We start from the raw sequence: 27,886 nt of genomic DNA on the forward strand, positions 1-27,886 counted from the left end.
TTTTTCACATCTTTATTTTCTGAATGTTCACTAAAGAAAAAAACAGAGAGAGAGAGAGGGGAGGAAACTTCGAAAGAGAGTTCCAAACAAAGGGACATCACTAGATTTTTGTTGTATGTTAACAGTCTTAAAATATCAGGAAATAATAATTCTTGAATAAGTAATATTTAACGATGAGATTTTTGTTGTATGTTAACAGTCTTAAAATATCAGGAAATAATTCTTGAATAAGTAACATTTAACGATGAGATTTTTTCAAGGCAAAAACGATGAATTTTAAATTGATTTTCACTTTAAGATTTTAATTTAAAATGCCGACTTCTATAGGTTTTTGGCTATGCTGAAAACGAATATGGTTTGCGCATAGTTCCTCAGAGATGACCGCCAGCAATACCATAAGAAATTACATTGCTTAATATCTGGAAATCATCTTATTTGTGGAAAATTTAAACCCCATTCGTTTTCAGCATATCCTAAAATTTATAAAGATCGTCATCTAGAAATTTTTACCTGGTTTTATCCTTAACATTTTCTAAAGAAAATGTTAAGGATAAAACCAGGTAAAAATTTCTAAATGAATAAATAAATCGGCAATCAATTATCAGTAATTGACTATCATCGTCTTTTTCCTATGGCATGGCAATAGCTTCAGTAATTTAATATACGTGATCACCAATAATTTTTAACAATGAAAGAATATTTTGTAATTTAACATAACGCAAAAAAAAAAAATAGCTGCATTTTTTTCTAATGCCAAAAACTCATGAATAAATTTTTTAGGTAATATTGACAAGTTTCTTACCTACCTCTGAGTTGAAAACTAATTTGTCTCAAAGTTGTATCAACAAGTAGATCTTGATTTAAGAAGGAAAACATGGAATCCTATCTTACGGAAATGAAACGAAACTTCCGTTTTTTTTTTTTTTTGCTTTTTAATTACTCCAATACTTAGTTTTAAATTTGTTTTCTAGAGATTTTCGGATGTGCTGAAAACGAACATCTTTTATGCATTTTATAAATGAAGAAACAACTTAATTCGAACTATTCATGCCTTATAAGTCATACATTTACTCTTAAATCAAATTTTCACGATACTGAGAAGATATTTTTCCAATTGTTTCATGTAATGTAATGCGACAGCCATAGTCGTAGTTGACACTTTATGACTGAAAATAAAAAATAAACGAATTTAGGTAAAAATGGCACCGGTAACTAAGACACCCGCAAAAAATAGCAAAAGTGAATAAAAAGGAAAAAATGGCACAGGTAATAATGGCACCCGCAAAAAATGGCAAAAGTGAATAAAAAGGTAAAAATGGCACAGGCAATGATGGCACCCGCAAAAAATGGCAAAAGTGAATAAAAAGGAAAAAATGGCACAGGCAATGATGGCACCCGCAAAAAATGGCAAAAGTGAATAAAAAGGTAAAAATGGCACAGGTAATGATGGCACCCGCAAAAAATGGCAAAAGTGAATAAAAAGGTAAAAATGGCACAGGTAATGATGGCACCCGCAAAAAATGGCAAAAGTGAATAAAAAGGTAAAAATGGCACAGGTAATGATGGCACCCGCAAAAAATGGCAAAAGTGAATAAAAAGGTAAAAATGGCACAGGTAATGATGGCACCCACAAAAAATGGAAGGCTGCAGGAATGAGCAGGAAGCTGCTGAAGTGAGTGAAAGCGCTGGAGACTGGGAGTGGTGTACACTGCTGGTGGGTCTCTAGAGGCAAGCAGTAGTGAATCGCATTAGTAGAAAAACTTATCAGCCCTGCTAAGAGCTGGCTGTATAGATGCCGAGATGTCTGCCACTGCTCCTAGGAATCCTTTTGCTGGTGGATTTGGTCAATGTGATTGGTACCGTCAGTCATCGCTCCGGGAGTCTCCTCCTACACCCTGGCTGAGATGCCTGACTGGGCCAAAACGGGCTGTATTCATTGGTGAAGAGTGATATTAGTGGTGTCGCTCCCCACAAGACAAACAAACGATTCTAATTAATTCTAGCATGAAAATTATGCAATCAAAAGTAGCTTGTGCGTTTGTTGATTTCATTTAAATTAATTTCGTCTTAAAAGTAAAAAGTCGATTGACTGAATTATCGGTGTTTTGTTTGATATATTTGAATTCCAACGTGCGTAGGAGTCAAGGACGGAAAAAAAAAGGAAGGTGAATGTGTACGTTGAACCCGGATATGTTCATGCGTTTAGCTCGCGTTAGCCTATCGCATCCTTTGGTTAAGGGAAAAGAAAGCGAAGAGAAACAACGGGGTGGAGAAAGAAAGACAAATGGAGGCAGTGATTTGAAACCGCACGCAACAGCACGTACGCCCGACAATTAATTCTCCTCGTGAAGATGGACTTTTCCCCCTTTTCTATCTCTCCGCTAATTTTTTTTTCTTTCTTAAAATAAACCAGTAATAATTTATAAAAAATTTTTTAATCAAACCAAAATAATGAAATTGCGAGACGACAATCGTGTTTACATAATAGGCGCTTTAAAATAACGTTCTCATGTAGTGGACATTCCGAACGTGAAAACATGCCCGTGTTTTATAAATCTAGCAAAAATCAACTAATGGTCATATTTTTGTGAAATTTTCGATACTTATCCATTTTAGAATGAAATTACATATAAAATCCAGTTTCCATAAAATATACGAGGGGAAATATTTTTAGTGCGTGTTCCCCCCCCTATTTATTTTTTCGAAATTCAAACAAAATATATTTAAATCTTTCGAAATGTCTATTTATTATGAAATATAAGAGTTCAAATAAGTAAAAAAATATGTATTTTTTAAAAGTTTAAATACACGTATTGAACAAAATTTTACCTTGAATTTGCAATTAAAAAATGATATAAATGTAATATTATTATGTTTTTTTAAATTAATATATACTATAATCAGTTGAAATGCCAACAAAAAGAAACTTCGTAAATATTAATTATTTTTTAAAAGATTAAAACGATTAAATTCTATTATTTCAACATGTTCCGTTACAACATAGATTTTTAATTAACTGTGTTTAATTAAAAAAAAAAACTAATAAGTTTTTACATAAACATGGCTCTTGTCAGCTATTTTATCGCCAAATCAAAACCGATTTGAAAATATTATTGCACAAATATTACGCATTTTGTAGCCCCCCCCCGCCTCATATTTGGTGCGTCGTTTTTTACCGAACAAAATATGGAAGCCCATAGGTAACCAAAAAAACATTCAGTAATACATATTTCATATTTAATATACAAATGTTTATAATATTATTAATCATTAAAATGTCTAAATCTTAAAACCTTACAAAATTATAACAAAGATTAATTATTATTTCTAGTTTGAAGAAGATAAACAAAGGTTTTAAGAAATCATTAAATCGCTGCTGCTTTTCCATAATTCGTATAGTTAACACAAGTCTGACGTAACCGGAACATGCGCTCTGTTTTTAGCTATACAGTAAAAAAAAAAAAAAAAAAAAAAAACACACACACACACACACACACAACCAATTTCGTTTCGTTTCGATATTTTCGGTCTTAAATTAAGATTGCTTCTTGATTCAACTTTGATAAAAACTATTTTTCATCGTGAAGGCCGGTAAGAAACCTGTCAATATCACCCAATTTTGCCCTTAAGGTAAGATGGAAACGAGGTAAAAGTTTCCAAATAAATAAATAAATAAATAAATAAATAAATAAGAGTCATCAATTCGACTATCATCCTCTATTTCCCATTAATATGTGTAATCGCCAATAATTTGTAATTATGAAAAAATATTTTGTAATTTAACTCAAAATAAAATATTTTGCAATTTAAAAATATTTTGTAATTTAACTCAAAAATAAAAGGAAAAACAATTTTTTTTTATTTTCTGCGAAATTGCTTTTCCGGTCGCCATCTTAAAATGTTGACTTCCACCCGTCAAACTCGTCTCGTTTAAATTAACTCATCATATAATCGTTTCTTTGTTAAAGACAGATTGCCAAACAAAAAGTAAGTATTTATTAATTTAATTGCTTTTGAAGCTCTTTTTTTTATTACATTATGATTCCCTTTGTTTTACTACAGGGTCGCGTCGAAACCATTATGATTGCCTTTGTTTTAATAGAGAAATGAGTCAACATTCCATGATTGCATAGAAACGAAGAATGCTACTATAGAAATCACTCTCATCGAGTTTTTTTTGTTTTCTTTTGTTTTTAAAGTTTATTTCTTTGTTTATTTAAGCGCCTTTAAAATTATTTTTATATTGAAAACATCACAATTACCCAACATATTATTACGTACTCTAACATAATCCATGATAGATAGAAATCACTCTAATCGGGATTTTATTGTTTACTTTTGTTTTTAAAGTTTCATTTTTTCTTAAAAGTGATTTGAAAATTATTTTTACAATAAACACATCGAAAAAGGTGGATGAATAATACTGATACTGACAAAAAAAAAAAAAAAAATCAACGGGAAGTGTCTCTCGCTTCACTCCAAAATTCACCAAAATCCAGGAACTCTATTTTAATGAAGCTGGGCTAGCAGTATCAGAAATCACCATTAAAAATGCGTGATAAAAACTTGAATAATTAGACTTACTATCTTTCGAAGCTTATAACTATTTGAAAAATGAAATTTAAACTCTAATTTTGTTTTCAATAAACGAAGCAAAGACCAAATTTTAAAATAATAACAGCTTTAATAGCAAAATATGCAATATTTTTAAAAATCATTTTTCTTTAAAAAAGATTCCAAGAAAATCAATGAGTTTTAACTTACTTCGAATATAATAAATATATATAAATTCCAAAAAAATCACATTCCTATAAAAACATTAATCAATGGGTGCTTCCATTCTTCATTGTTAAGAATTTATCCATATTTATATTTTATATTCCATGTACATTTTAGATAAAATAATTTTTTAAGCAAGGATTCAAAAATACAGTGATATCAGATGGATGGTCACAACTGGAAGAAAGGGGAGACAAACGTCTCCCTTTCTTCGAGTTGAGAACTCCGGTGGCCTGTAAGCTCCAGAATTAATCTCTCCTTTCTATTTCTGGCATGTGTTTGCTGTAAACAAAAGTTAGTCAATATAGGTCATCTTAATTGAAAAATAATCACATTTCACTTATCAGTTTTTGCCATTTAAAAAAATTCCACTCGACCAATTTTCCATTTTTGGGTTTGTATTACTGTACACATAGATTCGAAAAAGTTGTCAAAAAACAAATATATAACAAATAAATGTTACCAAAGGCAAGAGAAGTTACTTTTCTATCAAACTGGATATATTTTTTGTGTTTTTATTCAATGTAACATATTTATTCAGCTCGAAAAACATGCAGTGTTTACCGATGTATTGGAAAATTAAAAATGGCGGCCGACTCTCTCTTAAACACGGTAAGTTCGAGAAAAGGTGTTATAAATAATAAACTAAACAAAATACTATTAAAAAAACACCGAATATATGTCAACCTATGTCACGGTAATATATATTGAGCGAATTTCTAACAGTATTTTGTCTAGTTTATTACTTATAACACCTTTTCTCGAACTTACCGTATTAAAGGGAGAGTCGGCCGCCATTTAGAATTGTCCAATACATCGGTAAACACTGCATGTTTTTCGAGCTGAATAAACATGTTACATTGAATAAAAACACAAAAATATATCCAGCTTTGTAGAAAAGTAACTTATCTTGCCTTTGATAACATTTATTTGTTATATATTTGTTTTTTGACAACTTTTTCGAATCTATGTGTACAGTAATACAAACCCCCATTTTTTTTATTCTCTTAAAGAAATACATGATTTTTGATTTAATATATTTTATGTCTTCTTTATGGAATGATTATTTTTAATTAAAAAAACATTGAATGAAGCAGAAAAAATTGTTGTAGGTATTCAATCTTTTCAGGAAATTATTTTTAAAATGTAAGGTTTCACTTAAAAAAATCAACATGTTTTTTTTAAAAAAGGTTTTAAACTTTTGACTTTACAAGTAAATTTGCACAAAACTATTTTTTTGTTTTAAATTGGATTATTTTATTTATTGATTTTTATCTTCAATTTGTGATATATAAATCTGAGGTGAGAAATTAATTATTTTCATTTTAATAGACATTTCAAAATGGGGGGGGAACAAAATTAAGAATAATAAATGTCCAAGGATAGACCCCTGAGGTACACCCACATTTATATCATATTGTTTAGATGTATGACCGTTGAGAACAACCATGTGTCTTCTCTTATTTGATTTAATAAAGATTTAATTATATTAAGTATTCATCCAGTCATACCATATGAGATTTTCCCGAGACCATCGTGTAATACTTAGTGAAAAGTATATCTAGGTCTACTGCTCTATCCTCCCCTCCTTTGACAAGAGTATGGTATATATGTTCAGAGATTACAGTTAGAATATCTGCTGTAGAACGGGCTTTACTAAATCCATATTGTTGGTCAACCAGAAGCTTAGCAGCTGTAAGCTCATGGACTTGAGCTTGATTAATTATGGACTCAAATATTTTGTATCACAGAAGCAGTTTTCCAGCAGTCAAGAAAGCAAGATTTTTAAGGGATTGTTTTAAAGTTTGAGGAGGACGAGAGCAACCTCAGTGGAGGATTTTTTTAACAGTACAGCCAGAATAAGATCAAGTCCACATGCTTTTGAGGTGTCTAGGATTTATATGATATCATAAACGTGAGAAGGAGTATTTTTCATATCATCTAGTGTTGTGTCAGTCCACAAAGGAAAATAATCAATGGAGTGTTTTTGGGGTCCAATTTAGAGTTTGAAGCAAACTGACTGGCAAGCATATTAGCTTTCTCAGTTGCCATGCAAACAGCCTCATGATTGTTGGATCGTGGGAGTATTGTTGATTGCCCATTATTTACAACATTGTTATAGATTTTCTAGAAATAACAAATTCCTTCAGTGCATTTTCTTGTGGTTTCAGTGTATTCTCTCTTAGCTGTCACTACTTCTTTCTTAAACTAACTTCTAGCTTCAATAAAGTTTGTACTGGACTTATATGAGATAAATCTGCAGTATGGATGCTGCCTGTCGATGTCAATGCCTCTGTTCAGTCTCGAAAGACCAAGAATTCCCCTGTAGGGGCAGTTGCGCGTGTAATTGTGAGGCAAGGATCGCGCAATCCCTAACCACACCTCTCCTGAATCGACACTGTTTGGGTCCAGTGGCAAGGAGAAGACCAGGACGACTGGAAACAATGCCAAGATAAGCGGAGAGCACATACAGTACCTGGAAGTTCCAAATGGTCACCCATTTAGCATTGACCAGGCTCAACGTTGCTTAACTCTGGTGATCCAGCAGGAATCGGTGTGTCAACGTGATTATGCCGTATATGTCAGCTGCACAAGTAGAAGTAAACCATTGGGGAGAATGGGGTTTGCTATAAAACTTCTGCATGGGAACATGTATGACTGGAAACAATGCCGAGATAAGCGGAGAGCACATACAGCACCTTGAAGTCCTAAATGGTCACCCATTTAGTATTGACCAGGCTCAATGTTGCTTAACTTCGAGCCTCTATTGCTGCTTTGAACAATTCACAGATTTCATTTGCACACTGTTTTCCATGTTTTCATCTTCGGGTCAAGAATTTAGGGTTAACAGTATTTGTTACACAACTGTGGTCCGAAATATTGAAGTGAGGCTTGTTGGTGATTTACATAGTTTTCAATTTCTTAAAATTTTCAAGCATTTATTTGCATTGTTGAACCAAAACATTGGAAAACTTGCTGGATTTATTATTGATTATATTTTTATTTTAATCAAAAATAAATTTGAAGACTTCTAAAAAAAATAGCATGATTATTTAATTGTGCCTTTTGCTCACAATGCAGACGTTTATCTCTAATTTTTCCATTTAAAAATTAATTGTGTATACATATTGACATCTTAGTATTTTACAAAGAACATGTATGAAATTATATTATTTACTGATATTTGTCTTTATTTTATTTTGCAGAATATCCAACAATCAATACAATGCAAATTGAACAAAGTTAAAAGCTGGAAAACAAGAGAAATCAGATCCTTCTGAACTATACGAGTTTTTCTCTTATGAAATATAATTTTATGAAAATACGAGGAAAACTTCTGACATCTGAGTATGTATTTCCTTATTCTTAGACTTATTAAATATGATACTAGTTGAAATAATTATCGCAAGTGCAGATGACTAATGGACCCATTCACAGTTTTCTAAATGAAAAAATAAATATGAAAATATATGAGGTTTTAATAATGAGCGATAAAAATAGTGGATTTGTTTGATCTTTAAAAATAATTGATATATAAATCTTGTAGACCCGTGCTATGGGTTACTAATAAAAGAAACCATAAATAATGTAAAGTGTATAAAATATAATATTCAATGTACAAACATTTAATGAATTTATAAAATATCTTCAATATTCATCAATCTTATTTATTTAAAGTCTAACATATTGTAAAACATTTCCATGTGAAATGTATTTCATGGTTATAAAAACAAACATTTTACTGATAACTATGTATTTCTCGTTAGGATTAATAAAATGAGCACTCATTGGAATAATTGTCTCAAATGCATATGACTAATGTACTTTTGGGTGCATATGGCTAATACACTCATTTAATAAAAATACAGCTAATAAAAAATCTATATGAGACTCTCAATTTGGGCTGCAAAATGGTCGTTTTTGTAGAAGTATCAGTTAAATTACACAGAAAATTATATATATTTATCTGAAGTATCTACATATACGTTGCATCATTTGTGTTAGCTGTAAATATCTTATAAGATAAACAGTCGTTGATTCATCAGATATTTTCCGTTTTCATTCATCTGTAGATATAAAATTCTTTGACCTAATCATCTGCGCAATTCTTATATATATTATCGATTATATTAAAATATATTGACCTAATCATCTGCGCAATTCTTATATATATTATCAATTATATTAAAATATATTGACCTGATCATCTACGCAATTCTTATATATATTATCAATTATATTAAAATATATTGACCTGATCATCTACGCAATTCTTATATATATTATCAATTATATTAAAATATATTGACCTGATCATCTACGCAATTCTTATATATATTATCAATTATATTAAAATATATTGACCTGATCATCTACGCAATTCTTATATATATTATCAATTATATTAAAATATATTGACCTGATCATCTATGCAATTCTTATATATATTATCAATTATATTTTAAAACATTGACCTAATCACCTGCACAATTCTTATATATATATATATATATATATATATATATATATAAATTATATTTAAAGACATTATATATATTATCATTTATATTTAATAACATATTTTCATTTAACACAAAACAAATATAAATTGTAAACGATCCATAAATTCATAAAACTTAAACAGAAATAAAAAAGAATATAAAAAAGCTAATAAATCAAAAGTAATTGTCAATATTTGAACTTTGGAAATGAACCCTAAATTAGATACTGGAGAAAAATCTAATTCTTGTAAAGTATGTGGCTCTTCTTTTTCAAGAAAACAATATTTAGCAACACATATGCAAACACATACTAGAGAGAAACCATATTCTTGTGAAATATGCGGTTCTTCTTTTGCATGGGAACCACACATGTTAGAACATATGCAAATACATGCTGAAAATAAACCATATTCTTGTGAAGTATGTGGGCATTCTTTTTCACAAAAACAAAATATGTTGCGACATATGCGAACACATACTGGAGAGAAACCATATTCTTGTGAAGTATGTGGCCGTCCTTTTTCACAGAAACAACATATGCTGCAACATCTGCAAACACATACTGGAGAGAAACCATATTCTTGTACAATATGTGGCTCTTCTTTTAAAAATAAAATATATTTAAGTATACATGTGCGAACACATACTGGGGAGAAACCATATTCTTGCGAAATGTGTGGCCGTTCTTTTACACATAGACACAACTTGTTCAGTCATATGCGAACACATACTGGAGAGAAACCATATTCTTGTGACGTGTGTACCCATTCTTTTACAAATAAACACAACTTGGTCATTCATATGCGAACACATACTGGAGAGAAACCATATTCTTGTGAAGTCTGTGGCCGTTCTTTTACAAATAAACCCAGCTTGGTCATTCATATGCGAACACATACTGGAGAGAAACCATACTCTTGTGATGTATGTAGCCGTTCTTTTACAAATAGATCCAGCTTGCTCATTCATATGCGAACACATACAGGAGAGAAACCATATTCTTGTTACGTGTGTACTCATTCTTTTACACATAAACAAAACATGTTAGAACATATGCGAACACATACAGGCGAGAAACCATATTCTTGTGAAGTCTGTAGCTTTTCTTTTATGCGGAAACAAGACTTGGTTATTCATATGCGAACACATACCGGAGAGAAACCACATTCTTGTGAAGTGTGTGGCCGTTCTTTTACAAGGAAACCTGACTTAAAGGCTCATATGCGAACGCATACTGGAGAGAAACCATATTGTTGTGAAGTATGTGGCTCTTCTTTTACATATAGAAAAACTATGGTGCAACATAGGCGAACACATACTGGAGATAAACCATATTCTTGTGAAGTATGTGGCTCTTCTTTTAAAAGGAAACCCGAGTTGATCATTCATATACGAACACATACTGGAGAGAAACCATAATTCTCTGAAGTATGTTCCCGTTCTTTACAAATAAATCCAGCTTGGTCATTCATATAGGAAAATATACTGGAGAGAAACCATATTCTTGTGAATTATGTTCCTTTTCTTTTACACAGAAACAACACATGTTGGAACATATGCGAACACATACTGGAGAGAAGATCAAGGCTTGATGACTAATGCGTTTAAAAAGATGAGTGGTCTCAGCAAAGACAACAAATGCAGGTTCTGCCACACAGAAGTAGAGAGTGTGAGCCACCTGATTTCTAGCTGTAAGGTTCTGCTAGGGGACGGCTTCTATACAATGCGACACAATGAAGTATGCAAATATCTCCACTGGACGATCTTCAATAAGTTAAATATCGAATGCAGCAAGAAGTCATGGGAACATATACCCGAAAGAACAGTCGGAAACAAGTCATATACCATCCACTATGACTATGCAATCCCTACAGCCACGTACCTAGAAAACGGAGCTATAAAACCCGACATTGTAATATGGGACAAGAAGGAGAAGGAAGCAACCTTGGTGGAAGTTAGTGTCCCGAATGATGCTGGGTTAAACAGAGCTGAGAGGGAAAAGATTACCAAATACCAGGGTCTTATGTATGACATGAAAAAAACTGGAACCTTAAGAAGATCTCTATCATCCAAGTAATTATAGGAGCAACCGGACTTATGAAAAAGAATTTTACAAACTATCTTACAAATATACCAGGTAAACCAAGTGCAAAGGAGATTCAAACAATTGCACTTAAAGGGACGGTTAGAATCTTAAAAAGATCTCTCGGTTGGAGTGTCTAAAATAGCAGGTGTATGTTTGGCATCTGGTAGGATGCCCCATCCCTGGCTTAAACAAAATGATAAGAAAAATGAAACAAAGAGAGAAACCCTATTCTTGTGAAGTATGTGGCTTTTTTCATAAGGAAACAATGTTTGATCATTCACATGCGAAGACATACTGAGCAACTAGAACTTGAATGCCTACTGGGGAGAGAACTTGAATGCCTACTAGACACTATCCTCGAGTGTCTAAGGTCTCTCTGTACAGGGGTTTGTCAGAACAATCTGGCATGAGGATACTTTTCCATAGAAGTAAACCCTGACCAAATATTCAAAATCACATAGTATTCACAGCCCAAATAAGATCTCCTCACTACGGCTACCCCACAGCTTTTCCGAGGAACGGTGCACCTTCTCCAAGTGATATTACCTCAAGTAATAGCACGAAACTGGATACTCCACCAGACTAGATAAATTCTTGTCCTGGAATCCAGTAAGACCATGAGACCAACATAAAAGATATACTACAATGTAAAAAAATGGTTAATTGGGGAGAGGAAAATTATGTTCTCAATTTATCTACTAACTCAGTGCTTGAGAGATAAAGAAGTTTAATGGAACATTCGAATATCTATGTATCTCATATAGACTTCAAGTGTCAGCCCCAGGTCGTGGGCCCCTTGATTTCTGAGAACTTCGACTGAAGTAAAATAAAACAAAAAGGGAAAAGCAACTGGGCTTATGAAAAAGAACTTTAAAAAGTACATAGCAAGCATACCCGGTGAACCAAGTGCAAGTGAAATACAAACGATTGCACTGAAAGGGACGGCTAGAATCCTGAAAAGATCTCTTGGTTGGACTCACTAAAATAGGGGTAAATGTCAGACATCTGGTTGGATGTCCCATCCCCTAGAAGAAAAAGTTTACGAAAAATGAAAAAAAAGAGAAGAAGAGAAATTGAATTCCTACTAATGTCTCGGTACACGGGTTTGTCAGAACAACTTGGTATGAGGATACTTTTCCCTGGAAAAAAAGCATTTTGTATTTGGTGCACAAATAGGATCTCACTTTGGCTAACTTACATTAGATTTTATGAAGAATGGTACCCCTTCTCCAAGTGGTGTTACTTAGAGTGATAACTCCACAAGACTAGATAACTTCTTATCCTGGAATCCATTGCCTTTTGTCTTCTTTAATGAGGAAAGAACTTTTGTATCTTTTATAAGTAATCCAATATGCTGCATGCGAATACTTATAAACATTTTTTTCTCATATCAAACTTTTACATTTTACAGACATTATGTGGTCCTTTCAATCAAATGAATCGTATATCCTGATGCTACAAAGCAATCATATATTATTTTAGTAACTCTATAATGCAATACAATCGAACACATATTTTGGAAATATTATTATTAGCATTAAACCAATGTCCATACTCTTGATAATGCATGGAAAACTTGTAGTTTTATTCCAGTTGGTTTTATGTTGGAAATAAATAGTTGGTTTAATTGATTTAATGAAAAAATGCTTTCTAATACGAAGTTGATTGGAAAATAATGACACTGTAAACGTTTGGAACAATTTGTTAGTGCATATGTTTAAACATATTTTGTAAAAATTAAATCCATACAAAACTGAATAACTTTTTGTATGAAATAAAAATAATGAAATTTTTTGATAAAAAATCGTTCGTTTTATAAGAAAAAATACTGTAATTTGAACATTTTATAAAATTTATGGAAGGAAATTGTGGAGAAATGCGTGACTTACCTGGATAGACCACGTGTGGGTCGGTCACCAAAAATAAATAAAAAGAAAGAAAAGAAATGGTCAAGACTCTTATTTATAGAGTAGTGATCACGTGAGTTAGAAGAATATGCAAATAGAGGTGAACGATTTTGCGATATAAAAAGCCTGTGTTGTTAAGAGGAGGCGAGACTGTTGGCAGAAGTCAGTGCTGTCAGACGTGCTTTAGAGTTTTGTTATTATATGCTGTGTTCGATTGTTGGGAGAGAGAAAAGAGAAGAGGAGGAACCAAGAAGACATTCTGCAGATACTTGACTTTGTGTTGGTTTTAAGCTATCTCGGCGCTTGGTGTGCGGTTACTAACAATGGACAGATTCGACATTCGCTTAATACCCGAGTTCGACGGATCTACCACTGGACCGGCTGTCGTTGAATGGATTGAAAAGGCAGAGAAAATCTGTAAACTGTGCAAAATTAAAGAACCAGCCACAGTTATCCCTTTGAGGCTAACCGGAGGGGCCTATGCAGTCTACCAACAACTCGGGGATGAACCAGACTGGGATGAAATCAAGCAGAGCCTGTATACAGCGTTTGGTACAGATCCATTTGTTGCGTGGCAACAGTTCACGAGCCGGACACTTCAACCCAAGGAAACAGTCGACGTGTACCTAGCCGACCTGCGAAAATTATCTGTACCGTTTGGTGGGGTCAACGATAAAATATTAAGCTGTGCTTTTTTGGTAGGCCTACCCGAGGAGGTCAGTAAACTGTTGCGGGCATCATCAAGAATCGATGAATTGTCAACTGATGAGTTATTGGCCCGAGCTCGAAACATCTGTAAGGAACAGGAACCAATTGCAGCAGCAGCTCGTTTTCGACATGGAGGCAATGTGGACTCTCTTCCAGATAGTAATAAGCATGCCACCCCAGTGTGCTATAAATGTGGGGAGGCCAATCATTTTGCTAAAGAGTGCCGGAGTGATAGGAGAGGTGTATATCCACAATCAAAGAGACCAGTGCAATGCTATCGCTGCAATAAGTTTGGGCACATATCTCGCAACTGTTCGGGAAACGAAGTTGGGGGCAAGGTACTATCGCTACCCTTGCCCCCTGCCAACCAATAAACACAGGATTGCCTGTCATTAGCGTTAAACTTGATGATGTGCAGTGTTCAGCACTTATAGACACGGGGTGTTCCCGGTCTATAGTTAGTGCCCATTGCTGTCCGGTGTGGCGGAGGAACCCAGTTGGCGTTATGACCATCAATGGCTTATCACGGGTATGTTGTGGTGAAGGGACAGTCACAATCTGCACTGAGAAGGGTGACACAGCTAAAGTTGACGTTCTGGTGATGCAGGAGAAACCCCTTGGCTACGACATGTTGCTTGGAATTGATGCAATACAAGCACTAGGAGGCGTTACAATCACAGCAGCTAGAGGTATCAGGCTTGGAGAAGGGAAAGACGTCTGTGCAGCCATGTCGATTGAAGAAAAGGACTTCTGTGCTACATTTGATGACAACGAAAGGGTGTGGACTGCAGAGTGGAAATGGGCCATGGGCCAGGAACCAGATCGGCTGTGCAACACGATTCCAGAGTATGCAGTTTCTACCAAGAATAGAGCCGCATATGAAGAAGAACTTCAGATGTGGATTGACAACGGTTGGTTAATACCATACCCACAGGAACGTCTGGGACCACCCAAGGGATTAATTCCGCTCATGGCTGTTGAACAACCTACCAAAGAAAAAATTCGTCCCGTAATGGATTACCGAGAGTTGAATCGGCATGTTGATGCGTTTACCGGAAACGCAGATGTGTGCGCTGCTAAACTGAGAGAGTGGCGTCAAAAAGGGAGCAATGTAGCACTTCTGGATCTAAAGAGGGCCTACCTGCAGATACGTGTCCATGAGTCATTATGGCCGTTTCAGACAGTACTACTCAAGGGAAAACTATATTGTTTGACACGTTTGGGTTTTGGCCTAAACGTAGCACCCTTGATTATGACATCCATTATTAAAACTGTTTTGATGCAGGATGAGACCACAGCAAAAGCTGCTTCAGCCTACATAGATGACATCTATGTTAATGAGGACATAATGTCTGCGGATGCAGTTCGAATAAAACTGAAAGCGTTTGGGTTAATAAGCAAAGACCCTAAGCGCCTAAAGGATGGAGTGCCCGTGCTAGGCCTCGAGGTCTGGGAGGAGGGCAATACGTTGCGATGGAAACGAGGGAGCCCACTTCCAAAGTTACCCAATGTATTAACAAGACGTACTGTGTTTTCTATCTGTGGTAAATTGGTAGGACATCTACCTGTCTGTGGATGGCTCCGATCGGCAACAGGAGTGGTGAAAAGACGAGTGACTACAGTAACAAAAGGATGGGACGATGTTGCAGATGATGATTCTCTCCAACAAATGATGGCTGAAATGTTGTCCAGAGTGCATAGGAATGACCCTGCCCGGGGTGAGTGGCAAGTGTCTGGAAACGAACTAAATGCATGGGTTGACGCAAGTTCGTTGGCTACAGGTGTCGTGTTGGAGCAACTAGGTGTTGTTGTGGAAGATGCATGCTGGCTTCGTCCGAAAAATGATGCCCAACATATAAATTTGGCAGAACTTGATGCCACGTTAAAAGGTCTTAATCTCGCATTGCAATGGCAGACTAATGTTGTGCATCTCCACACTGACTCATTGTGTGTTTACCATTGGTTAACCGACACCTTGACTGGAAAGGCTCGAGTTAAGACTAGAGCTGCAAGTGAAATGCTAGTACGAAGGAGACTAGCAATAATTAAGCGTCTAGTTGACGAATACAGCTTGCAGGTAGACATTACGTTAGTCTCGTCGATGCAGAATTTGGCTGATAGCTTGACTCGAGTACCAAAGAGGTGGATCGATGCAATGAGGCAGGGATCCGATCTTCAACAACAAACATGCGCGACTGTAACGGATCAATTAACACCTGACCAGATCCGTATGATGCACCAGCAGATTGGACATCCTGGAATTCAGAGGACTGCATATTTTGTCCGAAGAGTATGCCCTGCAACTACAAAAGCATCAGTGAAAGCAGCCATACGTTCGTGTGAAGAGTGTCAGAGAATTGATCCGGCACCATCCCAATGGCAAAAAGGGAAGCTCGAGGTGGAGGGCAACTGGCAGCGAGTAGGGATGGACATAACACATTATGGGGGCAAACATTTTTTGACCATGACGGATTGTGGCCCGACGCGTTTCACAATATGGCGCCTGTTGACACGACAGGATGCAGCCAGCATTATACAACAGTTGAGAGCCGTCTTTTTTGAACGTGGTACCCCGATTGAAATTCTGACTGATAATGCCGCCACATTTCGATGTCAAGAATTTCAGAAATTCGTGCACGAATGGGGGATTAAAATGCATTATCGGTGTGCATATTATCCCGAGGGTAATGGTATAGCAGAACGGTGTCACCGCACCATCAAAAGAATTGCAGCCAGGACGCAGTGCTCTATTCCAGAAGCTGTGTACTGGTATAATATAACACCCAAGGACAATGCAACACCAGCAACTGCACCAGCCAATGGGATTTACCAATATGAACAGCGTGTGAAAGGAGTTGATGCCATACCATCAGTGGTGAGTGTTGTCAATACACCATATCAGGTGGGAGACCTTGTTTGGATAAAACCCCCAAATGCTGGGTGCACTACGAAATTTTTCCGGGGAAAAATAGATGAAATCATAAGTCCTCAGACCATGTTGATTGGTGGCATACCACGTCACGTAAAAGATATCCGCCCTTGTTATACCTCTTCTGATTCTGAGGACGATGAGGAGGATCACACACCGTTCAGAGATGATCCTGATCACTTACTGCCCCTTCAGGTGAGCATAGAAACACCACCAACAGAACCAGATGAGGGAATGATGGGACATACTGATGACAATAGTGAGGAGAGCGATGGACACAAGGAAGTAATGCCTCATCGAAATACTCGACAGAGACGAATACTGCCCACCCCCCGTGATTGCGAAACCCAGCGAGAAGGGATGATGGAGCATACCGAGGAGATGACGCCTCCGATTCTTCGGAGAAGTACCCGACAAAGACGGATACTGCCCCCCTGCCCTGATTGTGAGACACCGCCTATGGAACCACGAGACGGGATAATGGAACAGACTGGTAGTAATGATGGTGGTAATGAAGAAAACAGCAATGAGGAAGTGCTTCTTCGAAGGAGTACCCGCCAACGACGATTGCCCGCATGTCCTGTTTGTGATCATGAGATCAGGGGGGAGTGTGGAGAAATGCGTGACTTACCTGGATAGACCACGTGCGGGTCGGTCACCAAAAATAAATAAAAAGAAAGAAAAGAAATGGTCAAGACTCTTATTTATAGAGTAGTGATCACGTGAGTTAGAAGAATATGCAAATAGAGGTGAACGATTTTGCGATATAAAAAGCCTGTGTTGTTAAGAGGAGGCGAGACTGTTGGCAGAAGTCAGTGCTGTCAGACGTGCTTTAGAGTTTTGTTATTATATGCTGTGTTCGATTGTTGGGAGAGAGAAAAGAGAAGAGGAGGAACCAAGAAGACATTCTGCAGATACTTGACTTTGTGTTGGTTTTAGAAATAATGACATTTATAATCACATTACTTATTATACGCTTATACCTTACCACTAAAATAAAATAATATAACTCCAATTGCATAGACAATTTTTGCAGTTTTTCTGTATTTGTATATTAATTTGTTTTCTTTCAGATGTTTATAATGTTACAAAAATGTGTATAATTTTTCTGTATTTTTATATGAATTTATTTTCTTTCAATATTTATAATTTACAAAATTTTGTACAATAAAACGATTTTTGATTAGATTATTAGTCCGTTGGTGGAATAGAACTTTGATTAATTTCGGGAGAAAGTACCTTCTAAATAGTAATAACAAACAAACTATCCCCAGTTATCTACATATTTAAGTAGTCACATTTTACTGCGGTTCTAACTTCTATCTGCGGTCCTATCCTCTTTTGTTTTCTTTTTGAAAAAGGGGTAATGTCTCCCGAAATTAATCAAAGTTCCAGCAAAAAAAATTATATACACCGGACATACTAATAACTTGGTTGAAAATAATTATGTAATGAGGGGAGGAGTGATAAATAAATAGTTGGGAATTTCTCTACTCGAACATACCCATCCGTTTGTTCGTTTGTTTTTCCTTTATTTCCTCTTGTAACCCCGGCCTTTCCGGATTGCTTTTGGCTTTTTTAAAACTTTCATATATCCCTTTACCATCAATGCTTCAAGCAAACTATCATTTAATTAGTTTTAAATTTAAACTTTTGTCCATTAATTTAACCTAAAATGATGAATAATCATCATTTCCAGGCTACGTTAACATTGTAGAAATGTTCACTAACCTGGAGTCTTACTAGTAAGGTTGTAAAACTATGCATAATTGCTTAGACCTCTCCCAAAAGCGTACAGAAGTTATGTCCATGAGGAAAACAATAATTTTTGGTTAGTGTTTTAAAATCCTACAATGTCTCTGGAATGAAAAATCATTTTACATCCAATTAATATTGCCCAAGCATTTCTCAACTGGAAAGATCTAGAGATCCGACTTGCTGAAGGAGAGATAGTTGGCAAAGTAGAGCAACATCTTATTGAGAAGGAAACAAAAAAGCGGCAGAAAATTCTAGCTAGATGGCTAGACATCATCAGGTTTCTCACCAAGCAGAATCTGACACAACGTGGTCACCAAAAAGACATCCATAATGATGAAGGAGATCAAGAAAAGGGATTTTTTAGAATTGGTAAATTTATTGGCCAAGTATGACCCTGTGCTCTGTGAACATTTGGTGAAAGTTAACCTGGGAAAGAAAATCGACACTTCTTATCTGTCACCTAAAATTCCAAATGAATTTGTGAGCATTTTGGCAAAGCAGGTGAGAAAGAAAATAATGGAGCAGCTCACCGCCACAATTGTAAGAGACAAAACCTATTGGCATAATGTCGTTTGTGTAATGTATTAATGACTACTCACACTAATGGCTGTCGTCACGCAACACAAAGCAAAAGGTACATACATAAATGTTTTTATTATTATTATTGAACGAGCAGGGCTTGTGTCCCGGCATATGCCTGGGAAAAATATAAAATAATAAAGAGACTGCAAAGATCAGTTCGTACATATCATATCATAGTTTAGCATGGCAATAGATATTACTTATAAAGGGTGGGATTAGCTGTGAATGTGATTTTGCAAATTATGAGGACTATTATGGGCATAGCTTATAATGAGATAAACCAAGAAAGAAATATCGTAATATGTCTACAACATATATATGTCACATATGAAACCAATATTTCTGAATACTTGTTACACTTTCAATTATTTGCTTAAATAAGAAGTCGTGAGATTGAATGTTTTTTTTATTTTTAAATAAGCATCCCAAATATTCCCAGAAGGAGGGTATATTTTCTCTTGAAACACTCAATATATATCATCCACTACTTTTCAAGTATTTAGTGGCATACTATACAAAAGAAAATTACAAATCTGAGCAATTCTAACAATATTATTGAGAGCTTGTAAGTCTGACTACATTTTCACTGTGCATAAAAATATTGGGGAAGGTATCGTTGAACTATTCACATATGAATCAATAACTGATTATTGTTAATAGGTGAGGCAGTGTATAAAAGATTGTATATTGTCAATTGAGCAACTTATTGACAATTGTGGCTTCTCTGATTGTATTCCTATCTGATGAACTATGGAGATTTTATGAAATTCAGCACAGATTTCAAAATTCATCAGGAAGATTCCTAACTTCAAGATACAACTAAAGAGAGTTAAATGTTTTTCCAAACGTGAAAATACTCCAAATGAAAAAAGTATTTCTAAAAATAAATATAAAATACCTTAAATCCTTACCTTAAAAAGTCAGAAATATAACACTTATATTTTTTACTTTATCTTATTAAAACTTTCATAATGTCAGCTTTTTATTTTTAAAAATATTACAAACAAAATTAATTTCTGAGAACATTCATAAAGCATGGTGTTCAAATTAATTGACTTTACAAAAATTTACAAATAAAAAAATAAATAAAATTCACACAAAATAATCATTAAAGAAATAATGAAAATTAAACATTTTTACAAATAGAAATAATTACATTTTATTTTTTAAATAATGGAACCTTAAGCAGTATGTTTTCTTTAAAAGTTACAAAGCTATGCTTGATGATTTCGACAATAGATATAGGCAGTTCAGATTTTCTGGAATAGAATAACGTTCTCATGTAGTAAGCATTTCGAACATGAAAACATACCTGTGTTTAATAAATCTAGCAAAAATCAACTAATGGTCAGATTTTCGTGGAATTTTCGATACTTATCTATTTTAGAATGAAATTACATATAAAATACAATTTCCGTAAAAGATAAGAGGGAAATTTTTTTCTTTTTATAATGCGTGCCCCCTATTTATTTTTTCGAAATTTTACAAAATATATTTAAATCTATCGAAAATTCTATTTATTATGAAACATAAGAGTTCAAATAAGTAAAACATTTTTTTGAATTTAAATTTGTTTTGAAGTTGCAATTAAAAAAAATGATGTGAATTTAATATTATTATGTTTTTTAATAGCGTTTTTCGAATTAATATACACTATAATTAGTTGAATCGCCAAGAAAAAGAAACTTCCGAAAAATTAATTAATTTTTAAAAGATTAAAACGATTAAAATTCCATTATTTCAAAATGTTCTGTTACAACGTAGATTTTTAATTGTGTTTAATTTTTTTTTAGTATTAAGTTTTCATTTAAACATGGCTCTTAGCAGCTATTTTATCGCCAGATTAAAACCGATTTGAAAATATTATTGCACAAATATTATGCATTTTGTACCCCCCTCATATTTTGTTAGTCTCTTTTTACCGAACAAAAGTATGGAAGCCGAACATAAACATTCAGTAAAACCGTATTTAATATTTAATATGCAAATGTCTGCTGTGAAATAGTAAATTAATTGTATTTTGTTATTATTCAGAGCTTCTCTGATAAAATGTTACTTAACGTCGATGTGTTTACATCTCTGCCGATGAATGGGATCCTTAAAAAGTGTTATAGCGCTTTGACTGTCTCTGAATATTTTGATGGGGGCGTGGTCTCGGTGTGGATCTATTTCCTTATACAAGGTATAACCCCTCTTGGGTGGTTTTTGCCAGCGCTACGTACAGCAAATAAGTGGTCAATCCTGAATTAGGCTAAAGCAATATCCGGATGTACGGCGTCTGTCGAATTGCTTAGATGCCCAATCAGCGTCACTGTATACGATTAGATGGATTGAGTGATTTGTTTTTGCGTAGTGCAGTTGGTGTCACGTCGTACACTTTAAGTATCTCAATACAGGTTTAGCTTCCACCCAATGCTTTTCTCATGGCTTGGAAAAATATTTCAATAATTTCCCGACATTGTAGCATAGGTCTGGTCGAGTGCAGATCATAAGGTAAACTAGACTCCCGACGACCTCGTGATATTTCCTGGGGTCAACAATGTCATCCTCTTTGCCAGCTAGATCCAGGTTTTGCTCGTATTGGATCGTTGTAGGTTTGCATTCGGACATGTCAAACCTTTTCAGTATTTTTGTCGCATATTTTTCTTGGTTCATCTGGATATAACCTTCGGTTATATTGAAGTCTATTCCGAATAAATTGTGCAACTTTCCGAGGTCTTTCATGTTAAATTCCGATGTTAATGACTATTTGGTTTCATTTATTGAGTTGATGTTATCGGCAGCATTAAATCATCGACCCACGAGATGATGATATTTTTTCTTTATTGTTGTGTCGCATATAAACGCAATGGTCCACCTGATTTTGGGTAAACCATGTCTGCTGAAGTAGATCTGCAGGGGTTGATTCCAGTTTCGTCCTGATTGTTTTAGGCCATACAGGGATTTGTTCAGTAAATAGACTAGTTTCTCGTCTGTTTCCCCTTTTGTCTCGAATCCCTCTAGTTGTTCCATGTAAATTTCGTGGTCTATTGGAGCATGGAGACACGCCGTTTTACGTCTATTAGATTAAACTGGAGAGCTATTTGCATTAACATGCGGATTGATGAGATATCGGCCGTCGGAGAAAAAATCTTGGTGTAGTCTACTCCCTTAGTTTGTACGCTGGTCTCGTATTTAGGGGACCCATCTACCACTTATTGTCGTTCTGCCTTTGGGTAAGGGTGTCAGATGGTATACATTGTTTTCCTTTAGGGAGTCAATTTCTTTCCGCATCGCTTGTATCCAGTGGTGTGTCGCTGGGGAAGTTACAGCTTCTCTGAAAATGCGGGGTATGCCATATGTGGCCTAGTAGCAGTAGTCAGTGTTGATTAATGTGTGGCCGCTCCCATCCTGGACTACTGTTACATAGTCTTCTAGGTAGCTGAGCATTTTGTGCGCATGCGTCGGGTATCTTCGCATACAGCTAGTTTCTACTATAGACTCGATTTGTTTGTATTGGACCGTTCAGGGTTTTCCCTTGACTTTAAATGTTTTATTAAGTTTCTTGAGGGGAAATTTGCGTCATAATCGCTTGATGAGTGGGTTTGTGTTTAAGTGTGATGGTCATTGGTGTTGTTCGTAAATTTTACCAGTCTGTGTTTACACACTTTCCCGTTTTCTGAGTGGTAGATAATATATGCCGGGCTGGTTCTATCATATCTGACGAAGATTCCCCTCGGGCATCTTGGGTCTAGCTTTCTTTTTATGTTGAAGTAGGCATAGCAAGACTAACCGAAAATATGCTTCCTTGATAAGTCCGGTTTTCTCCCAGTCGTCCTGTAGTAAGGCGTCATTTTTAGACGGTTGTTGAAGCATCTGTTCTGTATAACTGCCGATGTAATAACTGCATAGCTCCACAGTGTTTTGATAAGCCGTTTTCTATGATAAGGCAACTTGCCATTTTGAAGAGAGTTCGCCAGTTTCTTTCAGCCGTTCCATTTTGATGAGGCGGGTATGGCACTGATGTTTTGTGTTTTATATTGTTATGGTGGAGGAGTTTTCCGAAGTGTTTGACTTGAACTCTGAACCATTATCCGACCTCTTTCGCATTCAAAATGGAGGACTATTGCTACTATACCCGGAACTCAATACCACATACAAACCTACTAGTCGATGCAGGGGCCACTTCGCACATTATAACAGACGCGAAGAAATTTAAGAATTTCGACCCAACATTCCATTCTGAGAACCACTACATGGAGTTGGCAGACGGAACTAAAACTAGTGGCTTAGCCTTAAAAAGAGGAGATGCTGGTCTGCCTTTTAGACACTAACAGAAACTCCATTACGATTACCTTAAAAGGGGCACTACTTATACCTTCATACCCATAGGATATATTTTCTGTGAAAACTGCGACCCAAAACGGAGCGACAGTTATTTTCGAAGGAGACGGGAATATATTAAAACATAAAATCGTAACGAAATTCAAAATACACGTGCGCAACAGACTATACTACCTAAAAACTATAGAGGAAGGAAATGCAGAAGACATTTGCCATCAATGTCATGATATCCACACGTGGCATAAAATACTCGGCCATTGCATTACGACAACATAGCAAAACTACCCGATGGGGTCAAAGGGATGAAAATAAAAAATAAGAGTGCAAAAAACAAAAACTGCAACGTCTGCATCCAAGGAAAATTTCCATAGAAAAGAAATAAATCTCCCGACAAAAGCGCGACAAATATTCTACATTTGGACATTCAGACCTAGCCGGCCCCATAGAACCAGCGGATTTAAACGGGAACAAATATACCATCTCCTTCACTGACGACTTTTCTGGCGCCGTATTTGTATATTTTATTAAAAACAAAATGAAGCTACACTTGCCACCGAAAAATTCCTCACAGATATTTCCCCATACGGCAAAATAAAAATACTGAGGTCGGATAATGGTTCGGAGTTCAAGTCAAACACTTCGGAAAACTCCACCATAACAATATAAAACACAAAACATCAGCGCCATACTCGCCTCATCAAAATGGAACGGCTGAAAGAAACTGGCGAACTCTATTCAAAATGGCAAGATGCCTTATCATAGAAAACGGCTTACCGAAAACACTGTGGAGCTATGCAGTTATGATATCGGCAGTTATACAGAACAGATACTTCAACAACCGTCTAAAACAGACGCCTTACTACAAGATGACTGGGAGAAAACCGGACTTATCAAGGATGCATATTTTCGGTTCGCCTTGCTATGCCTACTCCAACATAAAAAGAAAGCTAGACCCTAAAGTCTAGAGGGGAATCTTCGTCAGATACGATAGAACCAGCTCGGCATATATTATCTACCACCCAGAAAACGGGAAAGTTTGTAAACACAGACTGGTAAAATTCACGAACACCACCAATGACCATCACACTTAAACACAAACCGACTCATCAAGCGATTATGACGCAAATTTTCCCCCAAGAAACTTAATAAAACATTTAAATTCAAGGGAAACCCCTGAACGGTCCAATACGGACGAACAAATCGAGTCTATAGTAGAAACTAGCTGTATGCGAAGATACCCGACGCATGCGCACAAAATGCTCAGCTACCTAGAAGACTATGTGACAGTAGTCCAGGATGGGAGCGGCCATGCATTAATCGACACTGACTACTGCTATTAGGCCGCATACGGCATACCCCGCATTTTCAGAGAAGCTGTAACTTCCCCAGCGACACACCACTGGATCCAAGCGATGCGGGAAGAAATCGACTCCCTAAAGGAAAACAATGTATACCATGTGACACCCTTACCCAAAGGCAGAACGACAATGGGGTGTATAAAATCAAAGAAAACGCCGGATCCCCTAAATCCGAGGCCAGGTTTGTCGCAAAAGCGTACAACCAAACTAAGGGAGTAGACTACACCAAGACTTTTTCTCCGATAGCAGATATCTCATCAATCTACATGTTAATGCAAATAGCTGTCCAATACAATCTAACAGTACACCAAATGGGCGTAAAACGCTACTTCAGCAGACATGGTTTACTAGAGGGATTCGAGACAAAAGGGGAGACAGACGAGAAACTAGTCTATTTACTGAACAAATCCCTGTATGGCCTAAAACAATCAGGACGAAACTGGAATCAACCCCTGCAGATCTACTTCAGCAGACATGGTTTACCCAAAATCAGGTGGACCATTGCGTTTATATGCGACACAACAACAAAGAAAAAATATCATCATCTCGTGGGTCGATGATTTAATCATTGCTGCCGATAACATCAACTCAATAAATGAAACCAAATAGTCATTAACATCGGAATTTAACATGAAAGACCTCGGAAAGTTGCACAATTTATTCGGAATAGACTTCAACATAACCGAAGGTTATATCCAGATGAATCAAGAAAAATATGCGACAAAAATACTGAAAAGGTTTGACATGTCCGATTGTAAACCTACGACGATCCCATACGAGCAAAAACTGGATCTAGCTGGCGAAGAGGATGACATTGTTGACCCCAGGAAATATCACGAGGTCGTCGGGAGTCTAATTTACTTTATGATCTGCACCCGATCACAGTGTATCAGAATTTTTGTAGGAATTTTTGACACCCCTAACACGAAATTGCGAATAAAATATAAAAAAAACTCGTAATTTCTCCTTTAAAAGTGGGTTGTTTATTTTCTTTATGGATTATACTTCCAAAAAAAACTATTAAAGTTGTTTTAAAAATAATAGAAATTTTTTTTTATTACATTTTCACCCCAAACAAGGCAAATTGCCACTTTGGTGTAGGGGGCTACTATCAGGAGCAACAACTACTGGGGTACTATGTAGGGATTTGGGCAGCAAGATGTCGGTTCACATTACACTTGAACTTCTGCACGTCAGTACTGTTGGGGAAGCCGGGACCTGGAATGGAATTCCCGAGTTTAGCGGTTCTGGGGAAGAAACTATTGGAGTAAAAAGATCTTTTACATCTAGGGATCTCTACAGTGTGGGGGTGGGATTTAGCAGCCTGTCGGGTTTGTCGATGGTGCTCACGTCGTGGGGGCACAAGTGATTGCAGTTCGTCAGAGCATTCACCACTAAAATACTTGTAGAAAAGGCAGAGGGATGCAACATTTCGTCGATGGGACAGAGGCTGAAGCTTAGATGCCAGTTCAGATGGCGCTGTATTTGTATATTTTATTAAAATGAGAATTAGCAGCAAACCGGATGTTAACACATCCACCATGAGAGACAAAATGAAAAATCATCTTTTGCACATGGCTCCACGCATCGCTTCCGCTTGGGAAGAAAAAAATAAGATAACCACAAAATAATTATCGACCAATGGCAGAGCTCCGCGCCTAAAATAATCACCTCAAATATCACAGTCACTAGGAGCCAGTTTGCCACTATAATACGAGGGATTTGAGGGAACCAAAAGGAGGGAAGAGGAGATTCGCCCACCCGAATTCTCCTACCCGACCTAAAGAGAGGTAGAGAAGAGAACTCGCCCCGCTCATTAGTAAACACATTGACGGATTCTGTCACCAAACCTGAAGAGACATAATGAAGAAGAAAAAGAAATAAGGAACCAGTAAACTGAAGCCGATTACGCTCTCATGTTATGGGCCAAACGCCTTCAATTCTAAACAATGCCTAATTCACACAAACCAAAGAAAAGAGGAGGAAAAAGAAGACGAAAACACCGGGCTGATAGCTGCTGATGAAAAAGTCACCCGCTTTCCAGTTACAAGCCAGGACACGCATCACCGACAGCAGGATGACCGGCCTATGCTAACCATCTTCATCGTCCAAAAGATAAGTTACATTTTACGAACATTCATTCCTTGTCAATTCATACATACCTACAAACAGTTTACGAACATTCATTCCTTGTCAATTAATACATACCTACAAACATTTTATGAACATTCATTCCTTGTTAAATTGTACATACCTGCAAACATTCTACAAACATTTCACCGTAATACAAACTGTCAAATATCTCCATCGGACAATCTATTCTTCGTTAAATCACATTCCATCCTATGAACACTTTACCTCTTCTAATACAAATTGTTAGTAGTAAATAAAATCGGTTCTCAACCTTCAATATTCGTCTGTCTTTAATTATATGGAGTCAGAATCCACACACTTCCAACGTTGTTCATTTCATGTATGCTTTGTTGTGACCTCTATGGCGTCCTTCCCACCCCCAACCCTTCTATAAAAACCAGAGGCCATAAGTATTTTTCAATTTTAAAACTTTAAAAATCTATCAAAATTTTTCTATTGATTCTATTTTTACGATATTTCCAGGGTCAATGTGAAATATTATGCTCTTTCCAATAAACCGGATATAATATTTTAGACAAACGTTTTTTTTTTAAATTAACACCCCCCCATTTTTAAATGTCTATTAAAAAGTAAATAATTAATTTACTCACCAAAGTGTTATAAATCACAAATTGAAGATAAAAGATCAATAAATAATATATTAAAATTTAAAACAAAAAAGTAATGTTTTTTAGAAATTTACCTGTAAAGTCCGAAATTCAAAAACCTTTTTTTGTAAACCACATTGTTTTTTTTTGTTTTTTTAATGAATCCTTGGTTCTTGCTCCTTTAATTGAAAAAAAAATACGGTTTGAATTACA

The 27,886-nt window shown here is 35.8% G+C and overlaps 1 protein-coding gene across 1 annotated transcript; it reads left to right on the plus strand.

Moving 5' to 3' along the window:
• Positions 1 to 9,398: 9,398 nt before the first annotated feature.
• LOC145269752 (uncharacterized) lies at positions 9,399 to 18,414 on the plus strand. Its single transcript, XM_080125483.1, has 2 exons — positions 9,399 to 13,235; positions 17,851 to 18,414. Exon 1 carries the CDS (start codon positions 9,489 to 9,491, stop codon positions 10,698 to 10,700), a length of 1,212 nt encoding a protein of 403 aa, XP_079981609.1. The 5' UTR covers positions 9,399 to 9,488; the 3' UTR covers positions 10,701 to 13,235; positions 17,851 to 18,414.
• Positions 18,415 to 27,886: the final 9,472 nt, after the last annotated feature.

Source organism: Euprymna scolopes, chromosome 45 (genome assembly GCF_053919585.1).
Source record: "Euprymna scolopes isolate OS-2025 chromosome 45, ASM5391958v1, whole genome shotgun sequence".
Lineage (NCBI taxonomy): Eukaryota > Metazoa > Mollusca > Cephalopoda > Sepiida > Sepiolidae > Euprymna > Euprymna scolopes.